Source organism: Trichosurus vulpecula, chromosome 6 (assembly GCF_011100635.1).
Source record: "Trichosurus vulpecula isolate mTriVul1 chromosome 6, mTriVul1.pri, whole genome shotgun sequence".
Taxonomy (NCBI): Eukaryota; Metazoa; Chordata; class Mammalia; order Diprotodontia; family Phalangeridae; genus Trichosurus; species Trichosurus vulpecula.
In genome coordinates this window covers 5,734,112-5,757,914 of record NC_050578.1, presented here as the reverse complement: position 1 = coordinate 5,757,914, position 23,803 = coordinate 5,734,112, and the positions used below count along the sequence as shown (strand labels likewise).

At 43.2% G+C, this 23,803-nt stretch overlaps 2 protein-coding genes and 1 non-coding gene across 6 annotated transcripts in view; 1 reads left to right on the top strand and 2 right to left on the bottom strand.

Annotated features, from left to right (window-relative positions):
• PRSS12 (serine protease 12) overlaps positions 1 to 9,128 on the top strand; it is an 81,075-nt gene extending 71,947 nt beyond the window's left edge. Inside the window, exons 12-13 of the mRNA XM_036762432.1 lie at positions 6,475 to 6,755; positions 7,902 to 9,128. Of these exons, the coding sequence (XP_036618327.1) occupies positions 6,475 to 6,755; positions 7,902 to 8,209 (589 nt within the window). The 3' untranslated portion in view covers positions 8,210 to 9,128. The remainder of the gene's footprint in view (positions 1 to 6,474; positions 6,756 to 7,901) is intronic.
• Positions 9,129 to 9,830: 702 nt separating this feature from the next.
• Positions 9,831 to 23,303, bottom strand: LOC118854105 (endogenous retroviral envelope protein HEMO-like). Of its 4 annotated transcripts, none has more exons than XM_036764432.1 (4): positions 23,192 to 23,303; positions 22,583 to 22,621; positions 22,371 to 22,390; positions 10,430 to 12,341 (listed from the first exon to the last, which is right to left on the bottom strand). In XM_036764432.1, exon 4 carries the CDS (start codon positions 11,948 to 11,950, stop codon positions 10,451 to 10,453), a length of 1,500 nt encoding a protein of 499 aa, XP_036620327.1. In that variant the 5' UTR covers positions 11,951 to 12,341; positions 22,371 to 22,390; positions 22,583 to 22,621; positions 23,192 to 23,303; the 3' UTR covers positions 10,430 to 10,450. The 4 variants fall into 4 exon arrangements, with proteins under 4 accessions (XP_036620330.1, XP_036620327.1, XP_036620328.1 ...); XM_036764433.1 differs by having other exon boundaries at positions 22,383 to 22,390; XM_036764435.1 differs by lacking the exon at positions 22,371 to 22,390 and having other exon boundaries at positions 9,831 to 12,341.
• On the bottom strand, positions 22,695 to 22,825 carry LOC118855577. Its single transcript, XR_005010752.1, has one exon. It is a non-coding gene; the product is annotated as a small nucleolar RNA SNORA24 (small nucleolar RNA).
• Positions 23,304 to 23,803: the final 500 nt, after the last annotated feature.

Genomic DNA, 23,803 nt, shown 5'->3' with positions numbered 1-23,803 from the left:
GTAAGTCACTTAATCTCTGTTTGTCTCAATGTCTTCATCTGTTAAAAAAAAATGGGGATAAGAATAGCACCTGCCTCCTAGGGTGGTTGTGAGGACCAGAGGAGATGCCGCTTGTAAAATGCTTTGCAAACTTTAAAGAATGCTGTCAGGGCTAGCCACTGCATACTCAGTGGCACCTGGCTGGTAGGATTGACCTGGGCATCTACTGCTGGATACAGCTACTGTGATGTGAGGAGGGGGATGGATGTACCATGGGCTCAGTGGTGTCCCCTCACCCGCAACCTGCAAGAGCTCAGACAATGAATGAGCTCCTGCAGAAAATCCTTCCTTCTTGGTGGTGTCTGTGTGTAGACTCTTTTGCTGTCTGTGGGTATGACACAGGAACTCCCAGGAAGTCTGGTGTTTGGTTGGGGACTGGCCCTGTGACTTTCTTGGAGTGAGAAAACTCCCTCTACCAATGTAGGTCTGCTACTTTTCTGTGGCTCACTCTGAGTTAAGCGACCTGCCCAGGGCTGGGCCAGTGGGTCAGTGTCGGGACTAGAACTCAGGTCTGCTAGACTCCAAGGCTGTTTATCTAGGACACCATGATTGCCTGCAGGAAGCCTTTAGTTTTAAGGAGTAAGTTTGTCATAGAAATGACCACACCTGTGGATGTTGAGTGTGGGTGTAGAACCCTTCCAAGGGCTGTGATGTCCAAGGTACAAGGGGTCAAGCTATGTGCAGAAGGGAATGTCTAACTCGGCAGTGTTCTGTTCCTTGTTCTGTCCACTGCCAGAACCCTGACCTATTCCCCACAGGTGCTTCATGCAGCACTGCTTTGATCTATGGGGAAAGTAGTGACTCCAGAATCAGGGGCCCTGGATTCAAATCCCACTTCTGATATTTACTTCCTGTGTGACCTAGGACAACTCGTTTAACCTCTCTGGGCTTTACTTTCCTCATCTAAATCTGCAAGGCCCCTTCCAGAGCTAGATACTTCTATGATCCCAGGAATGTGTGTGTTTCTAAATTTGCTTCCAACTAAGAAGTCATCTGATATATAATATAAAATGTTTACATTTACATATAGATTTACATTTGCATTCTAGCCCAACAATCACTCAAGGACTTCCCTGAGGTGGTAATTAGTGAAAAGGGCCAAGAGTCAAGGCAGAAGTAGAGCTCTGACAGATGAAGGGCTAGGTGGGCCATTACTGCTGATCCAGTATCAGCTACGGAAGTGGGAGCCTTAGAGTTCTTCCCTCTGGGGAATCGTACTGAGCAGAATGGAAGGAAATTGCAGAGTAGGAAGGGACCCTGGAGGTCAGCTTATCTGACTTGAGTAAAAAGTCCCTGTATAACATTCTGAAACTTTAAGTAGTCATCCATCTCTACTTGAAGACCTTCAGTGATGGGGAACTTACTACCTCCCCAAGCATCACAGGTCACTTTTGGACAATTCTAACTGTTAATAAGTGATACGGTGGTTTAGGATAGTGCCTAATACATAGTAGGTGCTTAATAAATGCTTGTTGCGAAGGATTCTGGAAAGATGGCAGAGTAGGTCAGAAAATTCCAAGTTCTCAAGATTTTCCCCCACAAAAGAGTTAAAATAGCACCTTAGGGCGAACAAAGGGTGGGTGGAGACAAAAAAAAAGTAGGGGCACAACTGGGATGTTCCTCTGACGGTTCGAGAAGATCTGAAGAAAAACCCTAAGACTGACCAGGTTTGGTCCCTGCGAGGAGTAAACACCTTCAGGCTAGGTTCCCTTTTAACAATAAGCCTGGGAAGGCACTTAAACAACTAGAGGCAAGCCCTGGGGTTAGTTGGTTTGAGAGGCTGCCTTTACCCCAGCCACTGGAACTTTTCACCCCAAGATAGTGAAGGGAGTCATGCATTTGAGGCCAGGAAGATTGCAGGATTGAAGAGGAACACCAGACCCAGCTGTGCTCTGAAGAGTGGTGGGGGTGAGAAGAAACCAGCACACGCCTGATGAGTGCAGAAGCGTGAGGCAGAAAGCCCCTGGCTGTGGGCACTTACAGGAGGTTAGAGGTTTGGCTTTGGTTCCAGGCTAGAGGAGAGAACTGAAGATCTGGGGCAAGAGGCACCACTTCCCATACCCCAGGGCTAGAGGTGATTACAAAAATCAAGTTATTACCACACAAAAAAATGCACAGGCAAAGGAGAAAGAATCCAACCAAAGAAACCTATTACAGGAATAGAAATGACAGGGGTTCATCTTCAGAGGAGGATACTGAAGTAAAGAAACCCCCAAAGAGCAACATCAAATGGTCACTTACCCAAAAAGAATATACAGAAGATCTTTCAAAAGACTTTAAAAATCAAACGACAGAGATGGAGGAAAAACTAAAAAAAAAAAAAATCCAAGAAAAATAAGAAGGTTAAGAAAGGAAAGTCAACCAATTAGAAAAGGAGATCCAGAGTCTCAGGGCGGAAAATGACACCTTGAAAATTAGGATTGGGCAAAGTGAAGCCACTGAAATTATAAGAGATCAAGAAATAATTAAACAAAACATGAATAATGAAAAATAGAAGAGAAAGTGAAACATCTTATAAGAAAAACAACAGATTTGGAGAATAGATCAAGAAGAGAAATCTAAAAGTAATCAGAGTAACTGAAAGTTGTGATCAAAAAAAGAATCTTGATACAAGAATACAAGAAATAATTAAAGAAAACTGTCCTGAAGCATTAGAACAAGGCAGGGAAGTACAAATAGAGAAAATCCATCGCACACCACTTAAAAGAGATCCTGTGAGGAGAACTCCTAGGAATATCATAGTCAAATTCCGAAACCACCAACTCAAGGACAAAATATTAAAAGTATCAATATTAAAACAATTTAAATATGATGGTGCCACAATTAGAATTACACAAGACCTAGCAGCAGAGACATTAAAAGACTGCAGGTCTTGAAACACAATATATTGAAGAGCAAAAGACCTGGGGCTCCGGCCAAAAATATCATACCCTTCAAATTTCAGTATTATTTTGAATGAAAAAAAAAATGGACATTTGACAAACCCTCAAACTTTCAAGACTTTGTTAAAAAAAATCCTCAACTTAATAGAAGATTCGACATACAAGAACCAAGAGAAACATAAGGTACATACCAAAGACTGACTATAAGGGATTCATAAGAACAGACTGCTTACCTTTTATATAACATAAAATGTAAAATGTATGTCCAACATTCTTATTTATAATTGTCGAGCTCATAAGAAGGGGATAAACCTGACTATGATATAAATTTAAGAAGTAAAACCATTTAGAAACAGCTAAAAGCAGTAACTATTTTATACAAAAGAGGTGCAAGAAGAAGAAAGGATACAGAGGATTTAGGTGGTGGAGAGGGCTGTGGTAGTTCTGGCAACCTACTTTCATCGGGAATGGGTTTATGAGGGAAGAGTATAAAGGTCTTCTAAATTTAGAAGAAATAAAATGGTAGGAGTATAGTGAGGGGGGAGAGGACAAGGGAGGGATTTTTAGAGGGAATAGGTAAAGGGTGTTTAGATCGATGGGAATGAGAGGATTGGGGAGGGATCCTTGGAGGGGGGAAGGCAAATAATAGGAGGGCAGCATGGTTGGTGGAGTAGCGGGGTAGGCAAGTAATAGGAGAGTGATGTAGTGGGTAGAAGTAAAGTAGAGGAGGCAGGAGGGATAGGAAACAAGAGATATGAACAAAAATAAAAACAAAGATTAGGAGTAGAGTATATTTGGGAAAGTATGTGTCTATATATGTGAGTATATATGTGTATGTATATATCTGTATGTGTATGTATATATCAAGAAATAGCTAAATTATATTGTAGCCTTCTGGGGAGGGTGGAGGGAAGTAAAAAAGAACAAAGTTTAAAAGCACACAGCAGAGAACAAAAGAAAACACAAGCAAAGAAAAGATGGACAATTCTCAACACGAGGTGTATTATTTATCGTACAGGCTTTCTTGAAATGAAATTTTATTGTTACATGTTTTGAATCCTCTCCTGTGTTCTGCTATGCACATGACATGCTTTTTTTCTTTCTTACTTTGTATTTAAGTTTCAATATTTAAGTTTATAGTATGTTTTCGTTTCTTTTCTCTATTATGTATTTGTGTTCTGGTAAAATTAAAAAAAATAAATGCTTGTTGACTTAATTTGACAGTGAAAGAGAGTCCTGGATTTCTAACCAGAGGGTCTGGGTTCAAATCCTGGCTCTCCCACTTACTACTTATGTGATTTTAGGCAAATCATTTAACAACATAGTATTTAATAAATCAGTGCTTATTGACATAAATGCTCTGACCTCCATTTCCCAAGAAAAGCAAGTCTAATCCCTCTTGGCATAACAGTCCTTCATCAAATCTCCTCTTTTCCAACTTAAACATCCCCAAATATTCCAGTGTTTCTTGTGGTGAAGTTTAGTTTTTTTCACTGTCTTAGTCCCCCTTGTTTGGGTGTTTGGCTTCTCTTTGTCAGCATTTCCACCAAAAGGACTGGTGATATCTCTGATGGAGGATTTCTTAGGGGGCTGGAGAGCCAGAACATCCCTGCCCCAAATGACAGAATAGCAAAGATTACTAACACAGTGTAAGAAACCTCTTCTATAGCTCCCAACAATCTATCTCACTCAAAAACAACCAAGAAAGAGAATTTTGTATTCACCCTAAGTTCTAGCTCAGCCTGGATCATCAATACTTTCTACTTCTCGACAGCCAAGAATATTTCTCTATTAACTCATGATGCTAGCTCCTCAAGTCACTCCTTGTGGTAGACTGTAATGGTAATCAGAGCAGTATTTTTTGCTCTTCTTCAGACACTTATTAGCTACGATAATCTCTGCCGACCTCAATTGCCTCATCTGTAAACTGGGAGTAATGCTAGCACCTTTCTTGCAGGGTCATTGCGAGAACAAAATGAGAGATATTTGTAAACTCCCTTGCAAACCCTAAAGCAGGTGCTTGTAGGTGCTGGTTGTGACTGGTTGGTGTTTGTTTTTTGTCATGGAAATTTGCAGAAAACAACTATTCTGCCATCCTGCTCATTACACAACCCCATATCCCACTACCTACTTACAAGGGGTTCTTGCATTTCATTTTTTCCCCATCTGGTAGATTACGGTCACAATCCTCCCCAGAGGTTATGAGGTTTAATTGCTTACATATGGAGTTGAAGCTCACATGCTGGCAATGTGCATCCTGGAAAGGTTTTATTCTTTCTTCTTTTTAACTTAACCTTGGTGTTTAATTCAGCAGCACACTTATACTTCATAGCATTCTTATCTCACTTCATCACAGAACTTGTCGCGCTGAGGCTGTGATTTCACTGGTGTGGATGGAATCCCTTCTGCCGGTGCAGACTGGTGGCTGAACTCAGAAAGGGATGGGACTTGTGGGGTCTCCCTGACCTGAGATCAGCTGTCCACATCACGATGCTTTCTTTGCGTGATTTCTTGGAAATAGTTTGTGCCCTGGTGGTTAGAGCAAGGCTTGGGCTGGCTTTTTTTTTCTTTATATTGAGTGGTATGTCAGGGATTGTAGGGGCAGTTAAGTGGTGCAGTGGATGGAATGCTAGGCCTGGAATCAGGAAGAGTCACCTTCCTGAGTTCAAATCTGGCTCAGATACTTTTTAGCTGTGTGATCCTGGGTGAGTCACTTAACACTATTTGTCTCAGTTTCCTCATCTGTCAAATGATCTAGAGAAGGAAATGCCAAGCCACTCTAGCGTCTTTGCCAAGAAAACACTCTGTGGGGTTACAAAGACTCAGGAGAGAACAAGAACAAAGCGGCCTTATAAATCACCAAGTACCACACCCTCCTTTTACAAAGCGGGGAACTGGGGACCAGAGAAATGAATCAATCTGAATTGATAACATAGTTAGCAAGTGTCTGATGTTGGATTTGAATCTGCATCTTCCCAGCTCCACGTCTAGAGCTCTGTGCACTGCTCCAGGCTAGATGAACCTTCACTGACATCCCTCAGCTTATGCCCGAGTGGGCTGAGTAGGAAGCATTAGAGAAGGAAAGGAAGGAAACTACTGGAAAAGGGACAGCTGCTGCTCCACAGGGACAGAAGGGACTCGTTATTTAAATTCTCTCTGTGGGCTGGAACGAATGACTGTGTTTTACAAAATGTGACCTCAAATTTGTGTGGATTTGAACGCATGTGACTTTGCATTAAATGTTACCTAGCCTACCTATTTGTATTTTGAATGTGCCTGTTAGTATATGTCTTATTTCCCCACAGAATGGATGCTCCTATAGCACAGGTGTGGAACCTGCAGCCTCAAGGCCACATGGCCACCTCAGTCTAAGGGTCACACCTGAGGACCTAGAGGGGCACACATGGCCTCGAGGCCATAGGTTCCGCACCTGTCCTAGAGGTTAGTCCCAGAACTTTGAAGATAGTTAGCCCTCAATGATTACGTGATTCCTTCCCACAATCACCACTTTTCAGCCTTTGAAACAAAGTGTGCTCCTTCCCCTGCCTTTCAGGTATGGTAACAACACTGGGAACTACATCGTTAGAGTTGGGGATTATCACACCCTGGTGCCAGAGGAGTTTGAAGAAGAGCTTGGGATCCAGCAGATCGTGATTCACCGGCAGTACAGGCCGGACAGCAGTGACTATGACATCGCCTTGGTGAGGCTGCAGGGACCAGAGGAGCAGTGTGCCACATTCAACAGCCATGTTCTGCCTGCCTGCCTGCCTCTCCGACGAGAGAGACCGCAGAGGACTGCACCCAACTGTTATATCACTGGGTGGGGAGATACAGGTAAGTGGGAGTTAACCCAAAGAAGGGTGTGGGACTGTGCTGGAGAGCTCCTGGTCATTTCCTAAGGCTCAGGACATGTCAACATGACCTTAAGGCAGAGGCTACCAGGTGACAGAAAAGGATTCTTTGGGGGACTTCCCCTTATCTGGCTTTTTTCATTTTTATGCATAGTCTGACCCAGATAGTTTCTGTATGGCCTCTCCACTGAACAGCTGACCAGCAGCTTATGCTCCTCTCTCGGGTTATTCTTCTGTTTCCAGGAGCCTTACTAAGCCCGTGTGGGCACACAGGCTTGAGTGCCCTGTTCTGGGGCCTGGTTGATCTCTGGGGATATTTTGTGGAATGGTAAATAGACTCCCTGGAGTGCTCTTCTTGCTAGGATGACTAAAGTGCCTGTGTATTTCTAGACTCTTTAATTCCTGCCGGGGGGAGCATGACTCAGGTCACTTGCTTTCAGAAGCTCAGCCCTGATCCGAATGAATCTGGCAAGGAAGTCATCATGATCATGGCTGACCTTCATAGAATTCTTTTAAGATTCCAAGTGTGCTCTCTGTGCCTTTGGGATTTCCATCCAGAATCATACACTGCCACTTCCCATTTATAGGATGTTTTCAGCAATGTGAAATCCTTTCAGGGATAATTGCCCTATTTGACAATGGGAAACCTTGGGGGAATTTGAAACCTTCAGGGAAACATCAGCTCTGAAAAGCTAGAATCCTAACATGGTCTGAAGCATTGTAATTGACTATGTGCTGCGGGGGAATCGTGGTACATGGCCAGCTCTTGAACTAGACAGAGCTGCTGGGTTCAAATACTCCCTCTCATGCTTAGTGTTATGTCCCCCTGGGAGCCTCAGTGCCTTATCTGTCAAATGAGAGGTTGAATGAGCCAGCCGCCCTTCCAGCTCCTAGATATGTGATCCCATCCCAGCTGACCTTCTTCTGGCAGGAGTCTTGCTACCCTGCGAAGCCCTTCAGTTCTTGCTTCCTTGTCCCTTGGCACTGAGAGACATCACAAAGACAGGCAGGAATCTGTTATCTTAATAGTCCAAAGGGTAGGGAAGTTTCTCTGGGCACAAAATGCTTCCCACACTTCTGAAGCATTGTTGTGTGTTGACTCAACCTGCTGTTTTGTCTGTCTGGGCAGGACAAGCCTACTCGAGGACCCTGCAGCAAGCAGCCATCCCCTTACTTCCCAAGAGGTTTTGTGAAGACCGTTACCAGAATCGGTTCACTGGGAGGATGCTATGTGCTGGAAGTCTGCAGGAGCAGAACCATGTGGACAGCTGCCAGGGAGACAGTGGTGGCCCTCTGATGTGCCAACGGCCTGGAGAAAGCTGGGTTGTGTATGGAGTCACTTCCTGGGGTTATGGCTGTGGCGTGAAGGATTCTCCAGGTGTTTATACCAAAGTCTCAGCCTTTATACCCTGGATAAAAAGTGTCACCAAACTGTGAAGACTTTAGCACAGGAGCTTCAAGAGAAAAGGACCTTGGGATTTGGTGGCGCTTGAACTTGTGGCCAACCCATGCATACTTTTCTGCTTGGTGTTGTGATTTTCATTTTTAAGAAACTGAATGTAAGCTGTATACTTGTTACTTTTGTTTCAGGATTCCTGTGCACAAAGAAATTACTTAGCATCTAGTTGAGGCAAATTTTGCGAAAGCCACACAAGGTGTTGGGGGTGTTGGCCCATCCAGGAATACCTCCATTTCAGCACTGACTACCGAAAATGGCGCGAGTTTTCTATCTAATTTGTCTCACCTTGGAAGAGTGAATTCCCTACCTTGCTATTTGCCAATCTGGGCCTTATTTATGATCTCATCTTTTTCCATAGCAGTTTCCCCAAGATGAAAAGGACACCAGGGTTCAGGCCTTATTTCTGTGTAACCTCAAACATTTATTCGGATTTTGGAATGACTTTTTATATCTGTCAATCATCCAGTCTTAGTGTTGATGTGACTGCCTCAAAGTACATAAAGTATTCTGATTCAATGGGGAAAACAATCTGCCCTTCACTTATTACCCCCAAATGTGGCATAACAGAAAAGCTATCTATCCCTGAAGGCAGGAATATGCATGTTTCTGACACAGCCTGGCAAGCCCCTTCCTCTGTTAGCGCTCTAAGCTGCCAACCTGCATTGGTAGAAGGCATTCCCTAACCTGGGAATTCCTTAAACCAGTGAAGTCAAACATCAACATCCCTAATATCCTTCAAGTTAGTATGTTGTCAAGGAGGCTAAACATTTCAAGGCCATTCTGGATCCTCCCAGTAATACAGAGAGAAGGGGAAATGCATGCAAAGCAGATCTGTGTGAGCTCACATTCACAACCTGCAAAAATGTGAGGGAGGATCTTGGCCTCGAGACCCACTGTTCAGCCCCATTTCACATTCCTGTCTGAAGACCCTTGTAAACATGTGTCCACTCAACCAGCTGTCCAGATTCATGGCAATTCTTCCAAGAAAACTGCCTGCCCACCCACCCGCCCAGCCCCAAAACGCTGGAGGGAGCTGTTCAAGTCACAGGGGAGCCCCGGTGCAATTCCTGGTCCTTAGATCTGAAGCATTTATAATGCTCACTTGCTTTTGGCTCTTACTCTATCTCACTACTTAACAGAATTTTTCCTCAGAGCGACATTCCTCAGACTGTCCTGTGAAATCTGATGGCCGAGAGATTGTGACTCAGTGGCCCCAAAAGAAGATATTGATGTTGGTGGTACCATTCTCTCTAAAAGGTTACGTATTAAATTCTGTATCAGAAATACTTGGGGACAGCACTTTCCAGTATGTACAAGGGTAATTTACTCTATTTTGACTAAAAGTTTCCCTGAACTCCCCACCTACCCACATATAAGTACAATGCAAAGTAGCTGAGGGAATAATTGAACTTGGAGTCAGAAGACCTGTGTTCTAATTCAGGTACTGTCAGCTGACCCCTTAAGAGCAGTTTCAACAGTTTCTCCTCTATAAATTTGGAGATGTAGGGGAAGGGAGAGAAGGGATGGCACACGTGGACTAGATAAGCTGTAAGGTCGCTTTCAGTTCTAAACCTAATCTTTTGAAGAAGAGTAAAAATGTTTCATTTTTAAAACAACTTTTTACTTATAAAATCATTACAAGTTTCACAAGTATTTAAGTCAAAATGTATGTCCCTTTACGCTACCCACTGATGACCAAAAAACAATCAACAGTCGGACAATCCATACAGTACTTGTTGAGCAGACACTGCGTAGAGTGCCCTGCCGGATGCTGCAGAAGCTACAAAATGCATACGGTGGCCCTCTCATGGGGCTTCAGTCTGACAAAGGCATTCACCTTGGAGTCCGGAAGAGCCCAGGGAGCTCTCAACCACCAGCTGGGCCAGTAGCTTCAGGGACCAGATGAAAAAGGAGAGTTTATTCAAAGCTAAGTAGGGAAGCCACTAGCTAGAAAGTGACTCTTCAAACAAGGGTCTGGTTTTTGGTAGCCCTTGTGCTATGAGGCTCAGCACCATAGCAGAGATGACGGCAAACAGGCAGCCTACTGCATAGACAGAAACCAATCCGAGTTTCAACTAAGGCTATCCACGTTAAGGCACTCCCTAGGACTCTCCCTGGGAGCTACAGTACTCTTGTTTGTGTCCTGCACCATCCCCGCCTGGTCCCACCCCCCCCCCCCCCCCCCCCGCAAGCTCCTTGGGAGTATCACCGAGTCAGGACTACTCAGGGTCTGTGTTCATGAAGCTTTTCCACTTGGTAGCATTCTGACTTATCTGGTTCTTTTTATCAACATAGAAACAACACATGGTGTTGATAAATGCACAAACCCCTCCTTGTTGTGCCCGTTTCATGTCTAACGCCATCCGACTCTGAACAACCACCTGAGACAGGGGGTCCACCTCTAGCCGCAGGTTGGAAATGGCTTCGAGGGTGGCACTGAAACCTTCTTCCACAGCCGCAGACATATTCACTATTGCCTTCTCGATTTCCAAAATTCCAAGCCATGGAAACAAGGCTTGGGCGAAAGCATGGAATCCTGAGGGTTTCTCAGCGAAAGGATTAGTGGTTCGCTTATGAAACCGATTGATGAAGCTCCCGGGGTTGGGGACAGATGTGGAGGTCAAGGTCTTGTGTATCTGTAGATCAGGGACTAGATAAGCTATGGTGCAAGTTCCTCCCCACCCTGGAGGTAAAGCCTTATAAGCATAATCACCACAAATGAAATAAAGCCCTAAAGCGTGTGCGAGGGATAGAGTAAGTCTGTTACCAGAGTACTGGGCCCAGGTGGAATTTGGCGACCACCGTTCCCTCCCTTGTATCATCATAGTACCTGTTTCAAAGTACCAAGGGCATCGCTTGTCAAAATTTTTCCACGAGTGGGTCAAATGGTGCCAAGGGGTGTCATTATAGGCACAAAGTATAGACTCAAACATCTGGTATAAAAGTGTGAAGTTGACAAAAGATCCTTCCCCAGGGCAACTTGACATATTGAAACTTGTATGGACAATCTCTCCCCCTTCAGCTAGTACATACAAAGTGTCGTTATGATAGTTCCTTGTTTCACTCTCCCAGCCAGCAGAGGTGTAATTGAGGGGGAGGATGGTGAAGTTGGAGTAGCTCTCTTTTCCCCAGAATGTCATCGGGGAGGTCTTCCCACATTTGAAGTTTCCTCCGCTATTTGATCCAGGGTCCACTTCCCATGTACCATCATCAGTGTCAAACCACAGAGTCTGGGCACATCTCTCCTCAGGAACATCGCCCAAGTATACGGTTCCATTGTCGTTTTGGATACACAAGGGATACTGACCCCGGTGTTGTATTCGATACTGTGGACGTCCTGCAACTTGGTAAGTATGGAAGGAGCGGCTTACATGTACTTTGTATTTTGGTCCTTTCCCATATTCAGGGGAGAGGGGCCGGCCTGTGTATTTCCACAGGTACTGGTATTTAGAATAGGAGGAAGAATAATACACTCCATATATGGATTCATTGATCCAGTGGGATAGTGGGGCTGGGATGGGGATCAGAGAAACCTCGCTTTCCATATTACCCACTTTATAACAGACCCAACAATCAGTTAAGTTTGCTGCAGTGACGGCCCTTTGTATTGATGTGATAAACGGATGCTGTGGAAGGGCATGACCTGCCAGGCCAAGTCGTAGGAGCGCTGTGATGACGATGAGGAGTAACTTCATCATCCCTTGCTTCATCATGGGCATAGATGAGATTTACATTAGTCTGGAGTTTAGCCACAGGACTGGGTTAATGCCAATGGCATTAATAGTTAAGTAAATAAAGAAGCCAACATCCCAAGTTTTGAAGGGCAGGATTCCACACAATTTCCCGTTCAAGGAGTGAACTGAAGTGGTCCGATTCCTATTGACAACGCATCCAAAACAGGAGAGCCTTGGGCTTGGTTCACATGTATCTACACAGCCCTTCCTCCGGCCACTTTTGCAGTGTAACTTGTCAGAACAATTCACTAGGGGCCTTTCCCACCAAAGGTCTACAGAGGACTTCCAATGGTGAATTTTGATACGGACTTGGCCTCTGGATCAGATGTTGGGACAGGGTTGTATTTTAGGCATCATCCAGGCATCCTGGGCTTTTCTGCACAAATAAGAAACAATAGGATCTAGTTAATGGCTTCTTCAAATTGCTCCCTCGATTCATACCCTGACTGTAGGCCAGTTGGCATGGATCTTCTAAATACTATCTCATAAGGTAACAAAGCATGTTTTCTATCTTGGGTGTTCTGACACCTCAAGAAAGCCAAACGCAGGATTGCAAGTCATTTCAGAATCATTATAGACTTTTACAATACTCATTCAATGTCCACGTTCTTTCATTCTATATGTCCAGGGGACTGGAGATGCTATGAGGTGTGAATTAAGAGAACACAAGGGCTTTAGTTAACTTGTGATTAAGAATGGATCCACAAGAAGTGGATCCCCTGGTTGGACCCCAAATTGGGAAATAAATTGGAGATTCATTCAGGGGCAGCTAGTTGGTACAGAGGATAGAGCATCAGTCCTGACGTCAGGAGGAAGGTCCTGAGTTCAAATCTGGCCTCAGATATTTGACACTGAGTAGATGTGTGACCCTGGGCAAGTCACTTAATCAACCCCCACTGCCTCACCCTGCCCCCTTCACCTCTCCCACCCCCCTCCAAAAAAAAATCAGCTCTAGTAAGCTAACATTCTACTATCCACTATACATGAAAACAATCCCTAGGCAATAACCAAGCACTAAGGATTGTGGAAGTTTTATTGAAATTGGTCTAGAGTACTCTGAAGGGCATACCTCGTCAGGGAGAGATGCTTTCATCGTCTTTCCCCTGGTCTACAGTGTAACTCTCTTCAGGTTGCCCACTGTTTTGTGATGGAAGCAGAAAATGTGACTGTTATGACTAAACTTTTTATATTGTAGTCACCCTCCTCTCCTCCCTTTGCACTGTGGCCCATTGGATAGGATACAAATACACTTCAGCAGAGAAAGGAGCCCTGATTGGCAGGAAGCGTGTTTGGACTATGAAGCTAGATGGGAAGGCACAACTCGTGGGTTTCCACTTCTCGTTTCAGATAAGCAGCGGGTTGTTGGGCAGAGATGTGGTCTTTCAGGGATAAAGAAAGGGATATAGCAGTGGGGATAAAAGGCTGTGGGATGCTGTCAATGGCAGCCTTATCTGCCCCCAAAATTCCTAATCCATTGTGCTGGTGTGGGTGGGGCAGCGGTCACAAGTGATGGTGTGTAGACGGATGGCCTCACTAGGCTACTACGTGGCCATGATATAACTTGGTTTCAGCAAAATTAAGAAATCCAGTGCTTCCAGATCCTGCCCACTATGGAAGAAGCACGTCTATTTACAATCTGTGTAAATGCCAGCAGAAACAATACACACAAAGTGGCAGGCATGGATTAGGAAAATAGGTTCTGCCATCTTGGCAGTCATGGACAGAAGCTAAGCTAGTAGGATGTAAGCAATGTAGAATGCGTCTAGGGTGGCAGGGGAACTGCATTTGTGGGGCAGATCACAGAAAAGGATTTAACCTGGTTTGGCAAAGGGAAGGATGATTACAAGTTCACTGCATAGCTTTGTAGATAGCTAGATTATCTGGAAATAAGAGGTTCATATTAAAGTAGGAGGGTTCTTAAGTGTCTGTTCAAAGATGGACTGTTTCCAGGTACAGGTTGAGTATGATGGACCAGAGCAAACAGCACAGGGAATAGAGATTAGAAAGGTACCTGAATGTGAAGGACTTTTTTCACTGAGGGCAGCTGCAGCCAAGGCAGTCAACAGTAGGAATCCTTGGGCTATGTTTGGTGTTTGTGAAAAGTAGCATGAGCTACATATTTGAACCAAAGGATCAACACAGAATGGCCATGGCCATTCTAGCTTCATTGTGGCGCTGGTGAGAGAGGTCTGTTGAAATCGCATAGGAAGCTCCCATGTACCCTGACCCCCAGATAGGACACAAGCTCTGGGCCAGCAATGTCAGCAGGTACTATCAGCGAGAGAATCCTTTGGTTGCTGCACCACAGCCTAGCAAGATACTAAACAAGGGCAGCTTATTGTGCATGTTTGGGAAAGACAATTCCTAAGAATCTTATGGGAATCTCATGGTCCTTTAGTTTTATGGAAGATGGAGAAAAAATCAAGAACAGTAGGTAGGTAGTGCAGTAGAAGTGTTCTGGACCCAAAGTCAGTTCAAATTCTGCCTCACTAGCTTGTGACTCTGGGGGGAAAATTGCTTTGAAGGTTCCATAATGTTTATTTGGACATCTCAGGAAACAGGGTTTGAAGGTAAAAAACCCAACACTGTATAGGATCCATACACAGAAGGGAACTTGGGTTTCTGGGGTTGAATTACAGGCCTTGAGTGAAAAGGATAAAGGTCAAAATCAACTTGCAGGGATGATTTTTGTTTCTAAGTTGCACAACAAACCCCTTCCCATGAAGTTTGTATGTGTAGAGTGATATTCATCAGAGACAACAGGGCAATGGGATCAAGACAAAGGACCACCGATCCAGTGGCATATGCTTCCTTTGGAATAGGCTAGGTAATCTTCAAAAAATTCAGTTCCCAGCCTTCAATTTTAGGTTGGATGGTAGTGGGTAGGGTCCCTTTAAGAGTTGGAAGCATGAAGTGTTTATAAAAGTGCTGGCTCCACTCCTAATGTTTAATGGGGTTTTGCTTTATCTCTAAGGCAGTTAGTTCCACTGATCCTCACAACAGGTGAGGTAGGTGCTACTTATCCCCATTTTACAGATGACCTATGTGAGCCAAGTAGATGATAAGCCCAGGGTTTCAGTTGGGTTGTCTGAGGCTGGATTCAAATTCAGGTCTTCCTGGCTCCAGACCCAGGGGGCTATCCATTGTACCACCTTTCAAGTGCCTTTTTTCTCAACTTCTTGTTCAACTTTCTCAGAAGATGGTAGCTTATCTACTATTTGGCTACATGGGTGACCATAATCCCAATGACAATTTTCAATATAATTCTGATGTTTGGGACCAGATGTTCAACCAGGGTATACATGAGCCAGTTGTCCTATCTTGCCATTGGACTTCTGATGACTAAGGCAGACAACAGGCACAGCTCTGGTTACTTAAATCCAATTCATGAGCAAATCAAGACATTACTCTCCTGATGTCATTGGTGGTTTTCAAAACCAAAAGGCTATGCCTCTACTCACAGCCCATGTTCTTTGGGCTTATTCAAGTTGACTGTTCTTTACGCCACTTATCTTTCCTCACCATCAGAGCAGGAGCAATCTCCCTATCTGATGGCAAGACAAGCCACAAAAACCAATCCAAATCCCTAATTCAGATTATGGAAACAGACTTTCATTATCAGTCACTATCTGAACATATCAGTGTTCCAGAAACATTAACACAGTAGGTTGAACAGCCCCCCAGTTTACTAGATAGCCCAATTTTCTTACAAATGGGTAAATGATCAACCTTGTTTCTTTTCCATTTGGGATAAAGACAACAATCTTTTGACAAATCCACCTTCATGTACGTTACCTTGACTCCCTTTTATCTTTTAGATCAGGTCTCGCTCATATTAGTGTCTAAGCATGAGAAAGGACTGGAGTGGGAACAACAGAGCAAACTATGTTCCAAAAAGTTGAGGAGGTAAGGGTTTCCTGGAAGTTTTAAAGGTGGTGAGATCAATTCAGGACTATCATGCTATAAATTTATTTCCATCTTGTTAGGAAAGGAGTCATTCTGTTCATCAGTAATACTTTCCTATCTTTAAAATGTAGCCTCAAAGCCCCCTCCCAATAATTAGTCTTGTGTGGAGTCTAAGAAGTCCCACAAATAGCTCATTTAAAATCATGCTCCCATCAAGCTGCTGTACATCAAAAACACCCTCGGTATATACACATGAGTCTTGCACGGAGTTAATACTGGCTAACTGTAAAATTTATCATTTGTGCCAATGGAGTCCCTAAGGTAAGGCTTATATTAATGACCCCCCCACCACCCACGCCCCGGCAGTCTACCAAGGACCTCTATCTGAAGGGGCTGTTTTCAGAAAAATCAAAATGATTTCTACAGAATCTATTCTGACAAGTCTTAGGCACCTGGGTTCACTTCATTTTTTCTCAACACTCATACCCAAGACTATCAAGTCAACAAGCACCCATTAAGCACTGAAGCGCTTTTGTGCACTGAAGTGCATCAAGTGCTGAAGTGCTGGAGAATCCAAAGTCCCTGCCTTTAAGAGGCTTACATTCTAATGGTGAAAAACCACATCCAACATAATGTGGCATTAATGAGGGAAGTGGGGCTGGAGTCTCAGAAAGGCTTCTTGAACAGGGTATTTGACAGGGAAGCCAAGAGGCAGATGTGTGGAGGAAATATTCCAGCACAGTTTGTATGCACATATGGGCATGTGGAAAAGATTGTTGCAAGTGTAAAAAGCAACTGTGTTTGAGATCAGTTAGGGGAATCTACATGGCAGAATAACAATATACAAAGTATCAAATGGAAAAAGGCCAGGTTGTGAAGGGGTTCTAGAAGCCAAACGGGATTTTAGAGTTGATTGGGAGCCACCGTTGTTTGGGTAGGGGAAAAGGGTGACATGATGCAGGGAGGGTGTGAAGGGGACCTGCACATAAAAAGACTGGATCTCTGTGCGGTCTGTGTGGAGTCAGGAATGACATCTGAGGCCATGAGACTATGTGATTACTGGGAAGACTAGACCATCTTCAACAATAAGGAAACTGAAGACAGGAACATTTGCATTTGGGGGAGGAAGAGGATGGATTCTGTTCTGGACATTTGAAGTTTGAGATCAAAGATTAGAGCTGAACAAATAGACATTGAGAACCATCTGTGCCAAGATAACCGAATCCATGGGAGGTGACGAAATCCCCAAGTGAGATGATACAAAGCAAAGAGAAGGGGGAAGGGGAAAGATAGCAGAAAGAGGAAATACAGTATTCTTCAAAATCCTCCCACAAACAGGGTAAAATGAGCTGAGCAGGGTTAGACTGAAGGTTCTTTGCTGTTGTGGGAGGCTAGGCCCAATGGTGATGACCAGAACTGGTCCCTATGGCTGTGGAAGGAACAAACACATGTGAACACATGTCCAGTGAGTGTGGGGTCCAGTGAATGAGTGTCCCCAGCAGAGGCGGGGACCCTGCAGAAGACAGGACAGAGTGAGCTCAAGTTTGCAGCTACAGGAGGGGTGGCAGGAACCAAGGGCCTTGGCCCTCGCTGGGGGGAGAGAAATGGCCAAGGTTGGGCCCTCAGACAGAACTCAGAAAACTGAAGCACCACCCCCACCCCTCCCTTGGTATTATAACCTGACTGCGAATAGGAAAAAAAGAACAGCAAAGGAGAAACCACCCAACTGTAGATAGTCACTATGGGGATTGAGAATATCTGGGTTCATATTCAGAAGACAGTGAAGTTAAAAGTCACTCCTATTTCAAAGAAAAATGTCAAATGGTCACAAGCCCCAAAAGAGTTCTTAGATGAAACCGAAATTAAGGAAAATTGTCCTCAAGGTCTAGAAGAGGGTGAAATAGAAGAATCTACAGATCACCACCTGAAAGAGATTCCAAGATGAAAATTCAGAGGAATAATTATAGCCAAGCTTTAAAGTTCCCAGATTGAACTGGGCAATAGAGCAATGATCTCATAAAGGAAGAACTGCTACAGAAAAAGGGGTGCAGGGCTAGTAGCTATGGAACCTTATTTTCATCAGAAGTGGGCTAAAGAGGGAGTAACACATACAAAGGTAGAAAAATCTCCTAAATTTATAAATAGGAGGGCAAGAGGACAGGATAAGAGAGGGACTCTTAGAGGGGTGGGCAGATCAAGGAATAGGAGGGTAAAGAGAGTATGAGTGACAGATTCTTAAAAGGGTACAGATTAGGGAGGTAGTGGTTAAAAAAAGACATGTGAGGAGGGATAGCGTAAAGAGAGGCTGAGAAGGATAAGAAGGGAAACACAACTAGTAATTATAACTTTGAATGTGAATGGGATGACTTCGCCCATAAAACAGACTGGCTGGCAGAATAGATTAAATATCAGAATTTGACAATATGTTGGTTACAAGAAACATTCAAAAATGAGATACACACAGTTAAAAAAGGGCTACATAGAATTTATTATGCGTCAGTTGGTGTAAAAAAAGCAGAACTAGCAATCATGATCACAAAGTTAAAGCTAAAATAGATTTAATTAAAAAAAGGAAACTATATTATGATAGAAATTCCATAGACAATGAAGCAATATCAATACCAATGTATATGTACCAAAAGCTATAGCATCTAATTTTTTAAAGGAAAAGTTAAATAAATTGCAGGTATAAAGAGATAATTGTATTATAATAGTAGGGGATTTTAACCTTTCCCACTCAGAATTAGATAAATCTAACCAAAAAATAATTAAAAGAGAAGTCAAGGAGGTGAATAGAATTTTAGATAAGCTAAATATGATTGACAGCCGGAGGGAATAGAAAGGAATAGATCTTTTCCTCAGAAGTTCATGGTACCTTTACAAAAACTGACCATATATTAGGACATATAAAGTATAGTTAAATGCAGAAAAGTAAATGCATCTTTATCAGATCACAATGAAATGAAAATTATATTCAATAAAGGACCATAGAAAATAGATTAAAAACTAATTTGAGACTAAACACTCCAATCTTAAAGAACGAGCGGGTGAAAGATCAAATCACAGAATTAATAATTTCATTGAAGAGAATGACAATGAGACAAGATATCAAAACCAACAGGATGCACCAAAAGAGCAGACCATTGAATTGTTAATGCAATTAAACTAGAAAAGCAAATTAAAAATCCCCTATTAAACACCAACTGAATGTAATAGAACCACTGAATAAATAAAATGAATAGACTAGGAGTTGGTTTTATAGAAAAACAATAAAATTGGCAAACCATTGGTTAATATGACTTAAAGCAAATCAAACCATTTACGAGATGAAGTCAAAGCAGTGATAAGGCAGTAAACAATTTAAGTGAAACAGAATATTTACAAAAATAAACTGCCTAGATTAACAGAAGTGTAAACAATATTGTGACCAGGTGGGATTTACACCAGGAAGGCAGGGCAAATTATCAATTGATTACATCAGTAACAAAAATCATGTTATATCAATAGATGCAGAAAAAACTTTTGATAAAATATAACTCATTTCTATTAAAAAATACTTATTTTTCCTTAGAACTGTTAGAAGAATCTACCTAAAATTATCAACAAGCATTACTTGTAAATCTAGAGGCATTCCCAATAAGACCAGGAACGAAATAAGGATGCTCATTGTCACCATTATTCAATATTGTACAGGAAATCCTAGCAAGCAAAAGAAATTGAAGAAAATCAGACCTTTATCTTTTTGTAAATGATATGATAAAATACTTGGAACGTCCTGATAATTCAACATAATGAAAAAAAGATTTTAGCAAAGCAGCAAAATTTAACCATCACCATTTCTATATATCACCAACAAAATCCTGCAAAAAGTTACCCCATTTAAAACATAAACAATAAAAAATACCTGAAAGCATACCTACCAACAACAAACCCAGGAACTACATAAAAAAAATTATAAAGCACTTTATGCAAAGTCAGATTTAAATAATTGGAGAAACATTTTAATCATTCATGAGTAGACAGAGCCAATATAAAAAGGACAAATTTATCTAAACTGATCTATGTATTCAATGCCATCCCAATTAAATTACCAAAAATTTATTTTGCTGAGTCAGAAAATAAAGGAAGGAGGTTGAACAAAACCAGAGCTTAAGCTATAAGGCAGTTATTGTCAAAACTTTTGTACTGGCTAAGAAATTAAAAGGTAGAACAGTAGAACAGAGTAGATACACAATACACAATAGCAAATGATTTTAGTAACCGTGTATATGATAAATGTAAAGATTTAAGCTTTTGGGATAAGAATTCATTATTTGGTGAAAACATCTGGGCAGCTAGAAAGCAGTCTGGCAGAAACAGAATAGACCAGTATCTTATACCATTTACTGAGATGTGATCAAAACGGATACATATAAAGGGGAGATTATCTCAAATAATTAGAACATGGAATGTTAGCTGTCAGACTTATGGACAGAACAATTTATGAATAAACAAGAGATAAGGGAACAAAATTAGGTATAAAATGGATAATTCCAATACATTAAATTCATAAGGTTTTGTATAAATAAAACCAATGTAGCCAAGATCATTAGTAGAAAATTTTTAGACAGTTTCTCAGATAGAGGTCTTCTATCTCAAATATTTAATAAGAACCATTCACCAATTGATAAATGGCCTTTTTGATGAAGAAATCAAAACTAGTCATGAAAAAATGCTCTACATATTTGATTAGGGAATTGCAAATTAAAACAACTTTGAACTGTTATTTTATACCCATCAGACTGCCCAGAGTTATGAAAAACCATATATACTCTTTGACCCAGTAATAGCACTATCAAGTCTGTTTCCTCAAGATGATTAGGGAGTAAAGAAAAGAACTTAAGTGTTCTAAAATATTTGTAGCAGCTCTTTTCTTTGCAGTGGCAAAGAACTGGAAATTGAGGGGATGCCTGTCAACTGGGGAATGGCTGAAAAAGTTGTGGCATATGATCATGATGCAATACTACTGTGCTATAAAAAATGAGCTGGTTGATTTTAGAAAACCTTGGAAAGACTTGCATGAAATAATGAAGGGTGAAAAGAGCAGAACCAAGAGAATGTTGTACAGAGTAACAGCAGTATTATTCTAGGAATAGTTTTGAAGGATTAAAGTCTCTTGGAGTATTATACTCAAAATCCACCACAAAGGACATATGAAAGAAAATGCTATCCACCTCCAGAAAAAAAAAATACAGATGTATGGTAGTTTCACACTATATACATCTTTGTGTCTAATAGTGTGTCTAGGGTGGGGTGCGGAGGGAAAAAAAAAAGCACACAGCAGATAACAAAAGAAAACTTGTACAGAAAAGCAGGATAGCTTTTGAAAATGATGTATGGTAATTATTACATACTTTTTCAAAAGAACAGTATGAAATAGAAACTCATGATTTTAAATTGAATCCTTTTTAAAAGTTGTGCTGTGTACATGGAAATGATCTTTTAAGTTCAAAATCATAAAAAATTTAAAAATTAGGAAAGTAGCTGGGGAAGATAAGAAAGGGTGCTATGAACACGATGAAGAGAGACTCAAGTAGTCAAAGAACCAAGAGAACCACCACAGAACCCCAGGAGAGTATCCAAGAAGAGAGGATGATTAACAGGGCCAAATTTTGCAGAACAAGGGACATGAGAGAGTGCCATTAGATTTGGCTATGATAAGTTCCCCGATAACTTTAGAGGGCAGTTTATTTGAATGAGATCAGAGACAGATTGCAGAAATGCAAAGGGTTTGAAAGGGACTAAGAGGTAAGTGCTCTTCTCACTTACCTCTTACCAAGTGCTAGATGGCTTTCTCAGGTTCAGTTAAGGAGAGATAGAGACAGATTTCTCAATTAGTTTAGCCATTAAAGTGAGAAGCCAGGTCTCAATGTTTGAGGAAATGGAAGGAGAATTTTGTCTAAACGTTTTCAGAATGATTTGAGGGGACATGGAGCTTTTGGGAGAGAATGACTTTTTTCTCCTCCAGAGGGCCTGACAGGTGATGAAGTCTGTCTGGAAGGGGCAAGACTTTTCCTTAGCAGTAGACCTCAAATGAGTTATCCCAAATCTGACACCAAATTGTTGGAGCATTTCTCAACCTGGGATCCAGAAGAGCCCAGAGAACAGCACTCATCAGCTCAGTCCAAAGTAAGTTCAGAGACCCGCTAAGAAAAAGGGGATTTATGCAAAGCTGGCTAGGAGAGAACACTAGCACTTAAGTGTTATCAGCTCTCCTAAAAGATCATGCAGCCAAAGAGCAGCATGCTGCAGCAGAGAGTAAACAATTAGGGTAGGGATATACACATAAAGGGCTGTCTATTTCCAGATCTAGGGCACCTTGTCTTTATGCTCTACAATGTACATGGAATAAAACAGCTAATATTAAAATGCAACATTATTTAAGGATCTTGGTAAACAAAGGTAAGGTCTTCTAGCCAGCGGTGCCATAGTAATCAAAGACAGGACCCTTCATTCTTACCACTTCCAATACCTTGAGGCCTGCAGGAAAAAGATTAACACGAAACTTAATATGAATCCACTCGGTACTCATCAATTTAAGTTTTCAAAACTTTATTATAAAGAACTTTGTGATCTGTCTTATTTTTGACATAGATACTAGAATCCATTCACTTCCACGCCTCCAGCCTGTCCTCCACCCCTGCCCGCAAGAGCCACGAAAGAGATACTTACTTTGCGTCTTCCCTTCCATCTCCCCTTTGCTCCGGGCACCTGGGGATTTTAGCAGAGGATTAGTTTGGGGGGCATGGTTAGTGACGCACCCCAAAGCACAGTCCTGAACGATGCGTGTACCTTGCACAAGTCAGAATCTGATACCAATTAAATGGTGACAGCTTTGCCAATAAGCAAGATCATGCTCTTCCATGGCTAGGAAGGGACACTGCCACAGCCGGCAGGGCCCAAGGACTCATGGAGATTCGCGGTCCCAGGAGGCTTCGCCCTCCTCCTCCTCCTGGGGGCCCCGGGGTGGGGGGGCCACTGACAGGCCTCTCCCTAAGCCGGGCGGCCCCACTCGGGACGCCGTCACCCTTCCCGCGTCCCACGCGAAGAGGAACCACCGCCCCGGCCACCTCCGGACTCAGTTTCCCCTTCGGCGGGGTCTCCCCGCACAGCCACGTGAAGCTCAACCTGACCGGTTCATGGCGCATGCGCCCCTGCCCGCCCTCCCCGCGCGAACGTGGAGCTAAGGCGGCGTGGCCTCCCCACTCTCTGGCGCGCTAGCGGATCACCCACACGCCCCCACCGGCCCCTGACCGACCCCGTAACCAGCCGCTCCCTCACCCAGGTCGGCCAGACGCGGCCAGTGCCGCAGCCTTCACGGCTGTATAAGAGCCACCAGCTACTCCCGCCATAGAAAGGCCGAACACGCCTCCGCGCACCATCTTATAGCTGCGGTGACGTACTTCCGGCCTGGGCGGGGCGGAGCCTGTCTCGCACCTATCTCCAGCCTCTCCACCTGGAAGGGGCTGCTTTAATGGGCGGAGCTTGGGGGATGAAGGTCTTCGGTATGTGTGGGGCGGAGGGAGGGGTATGAAGTGAAGGGAGAGACTGCGCGGGATGGGGGAGGAGCCTAGGCGATGGTGGGACTTAGGGAGCAGCGTCGTTGCGGCTGCGCGGGAAAGTGATGTGGGCGTGGTTTGGAGCGTTATCTCACGCGGGGGGGGTGGGGAACACGAGGAGGCGTGGCTGGGGAAAAGCCGAATCTAGGAGGGCGTGGCTTGAAGAGGCGGGGTGAGCCTTGGTTGGGTAAGCTTCCTCAACGGGTTCTCAGGGACAGGTAGGGGTGGGGGTATGAATAAGTGCCCTCGTTCAGCTGCGCAGGGGGTGGGGGTGGGGTTTGAAGAAGCCCTTCTCTGTGGCTGCGTTTTTGAGGCGGAGGGGGGGCGTAACTTA

What these genes read in the sequence shown, in the direction of transcription:
- LOC118854105 (XM_036764435.1), bottom strand. Translation starts at nt 11,950, where the DNA reads ATGCCCATGATGAAGCAAGGGATGATGAAGTTACTCCTCATCGTCATC.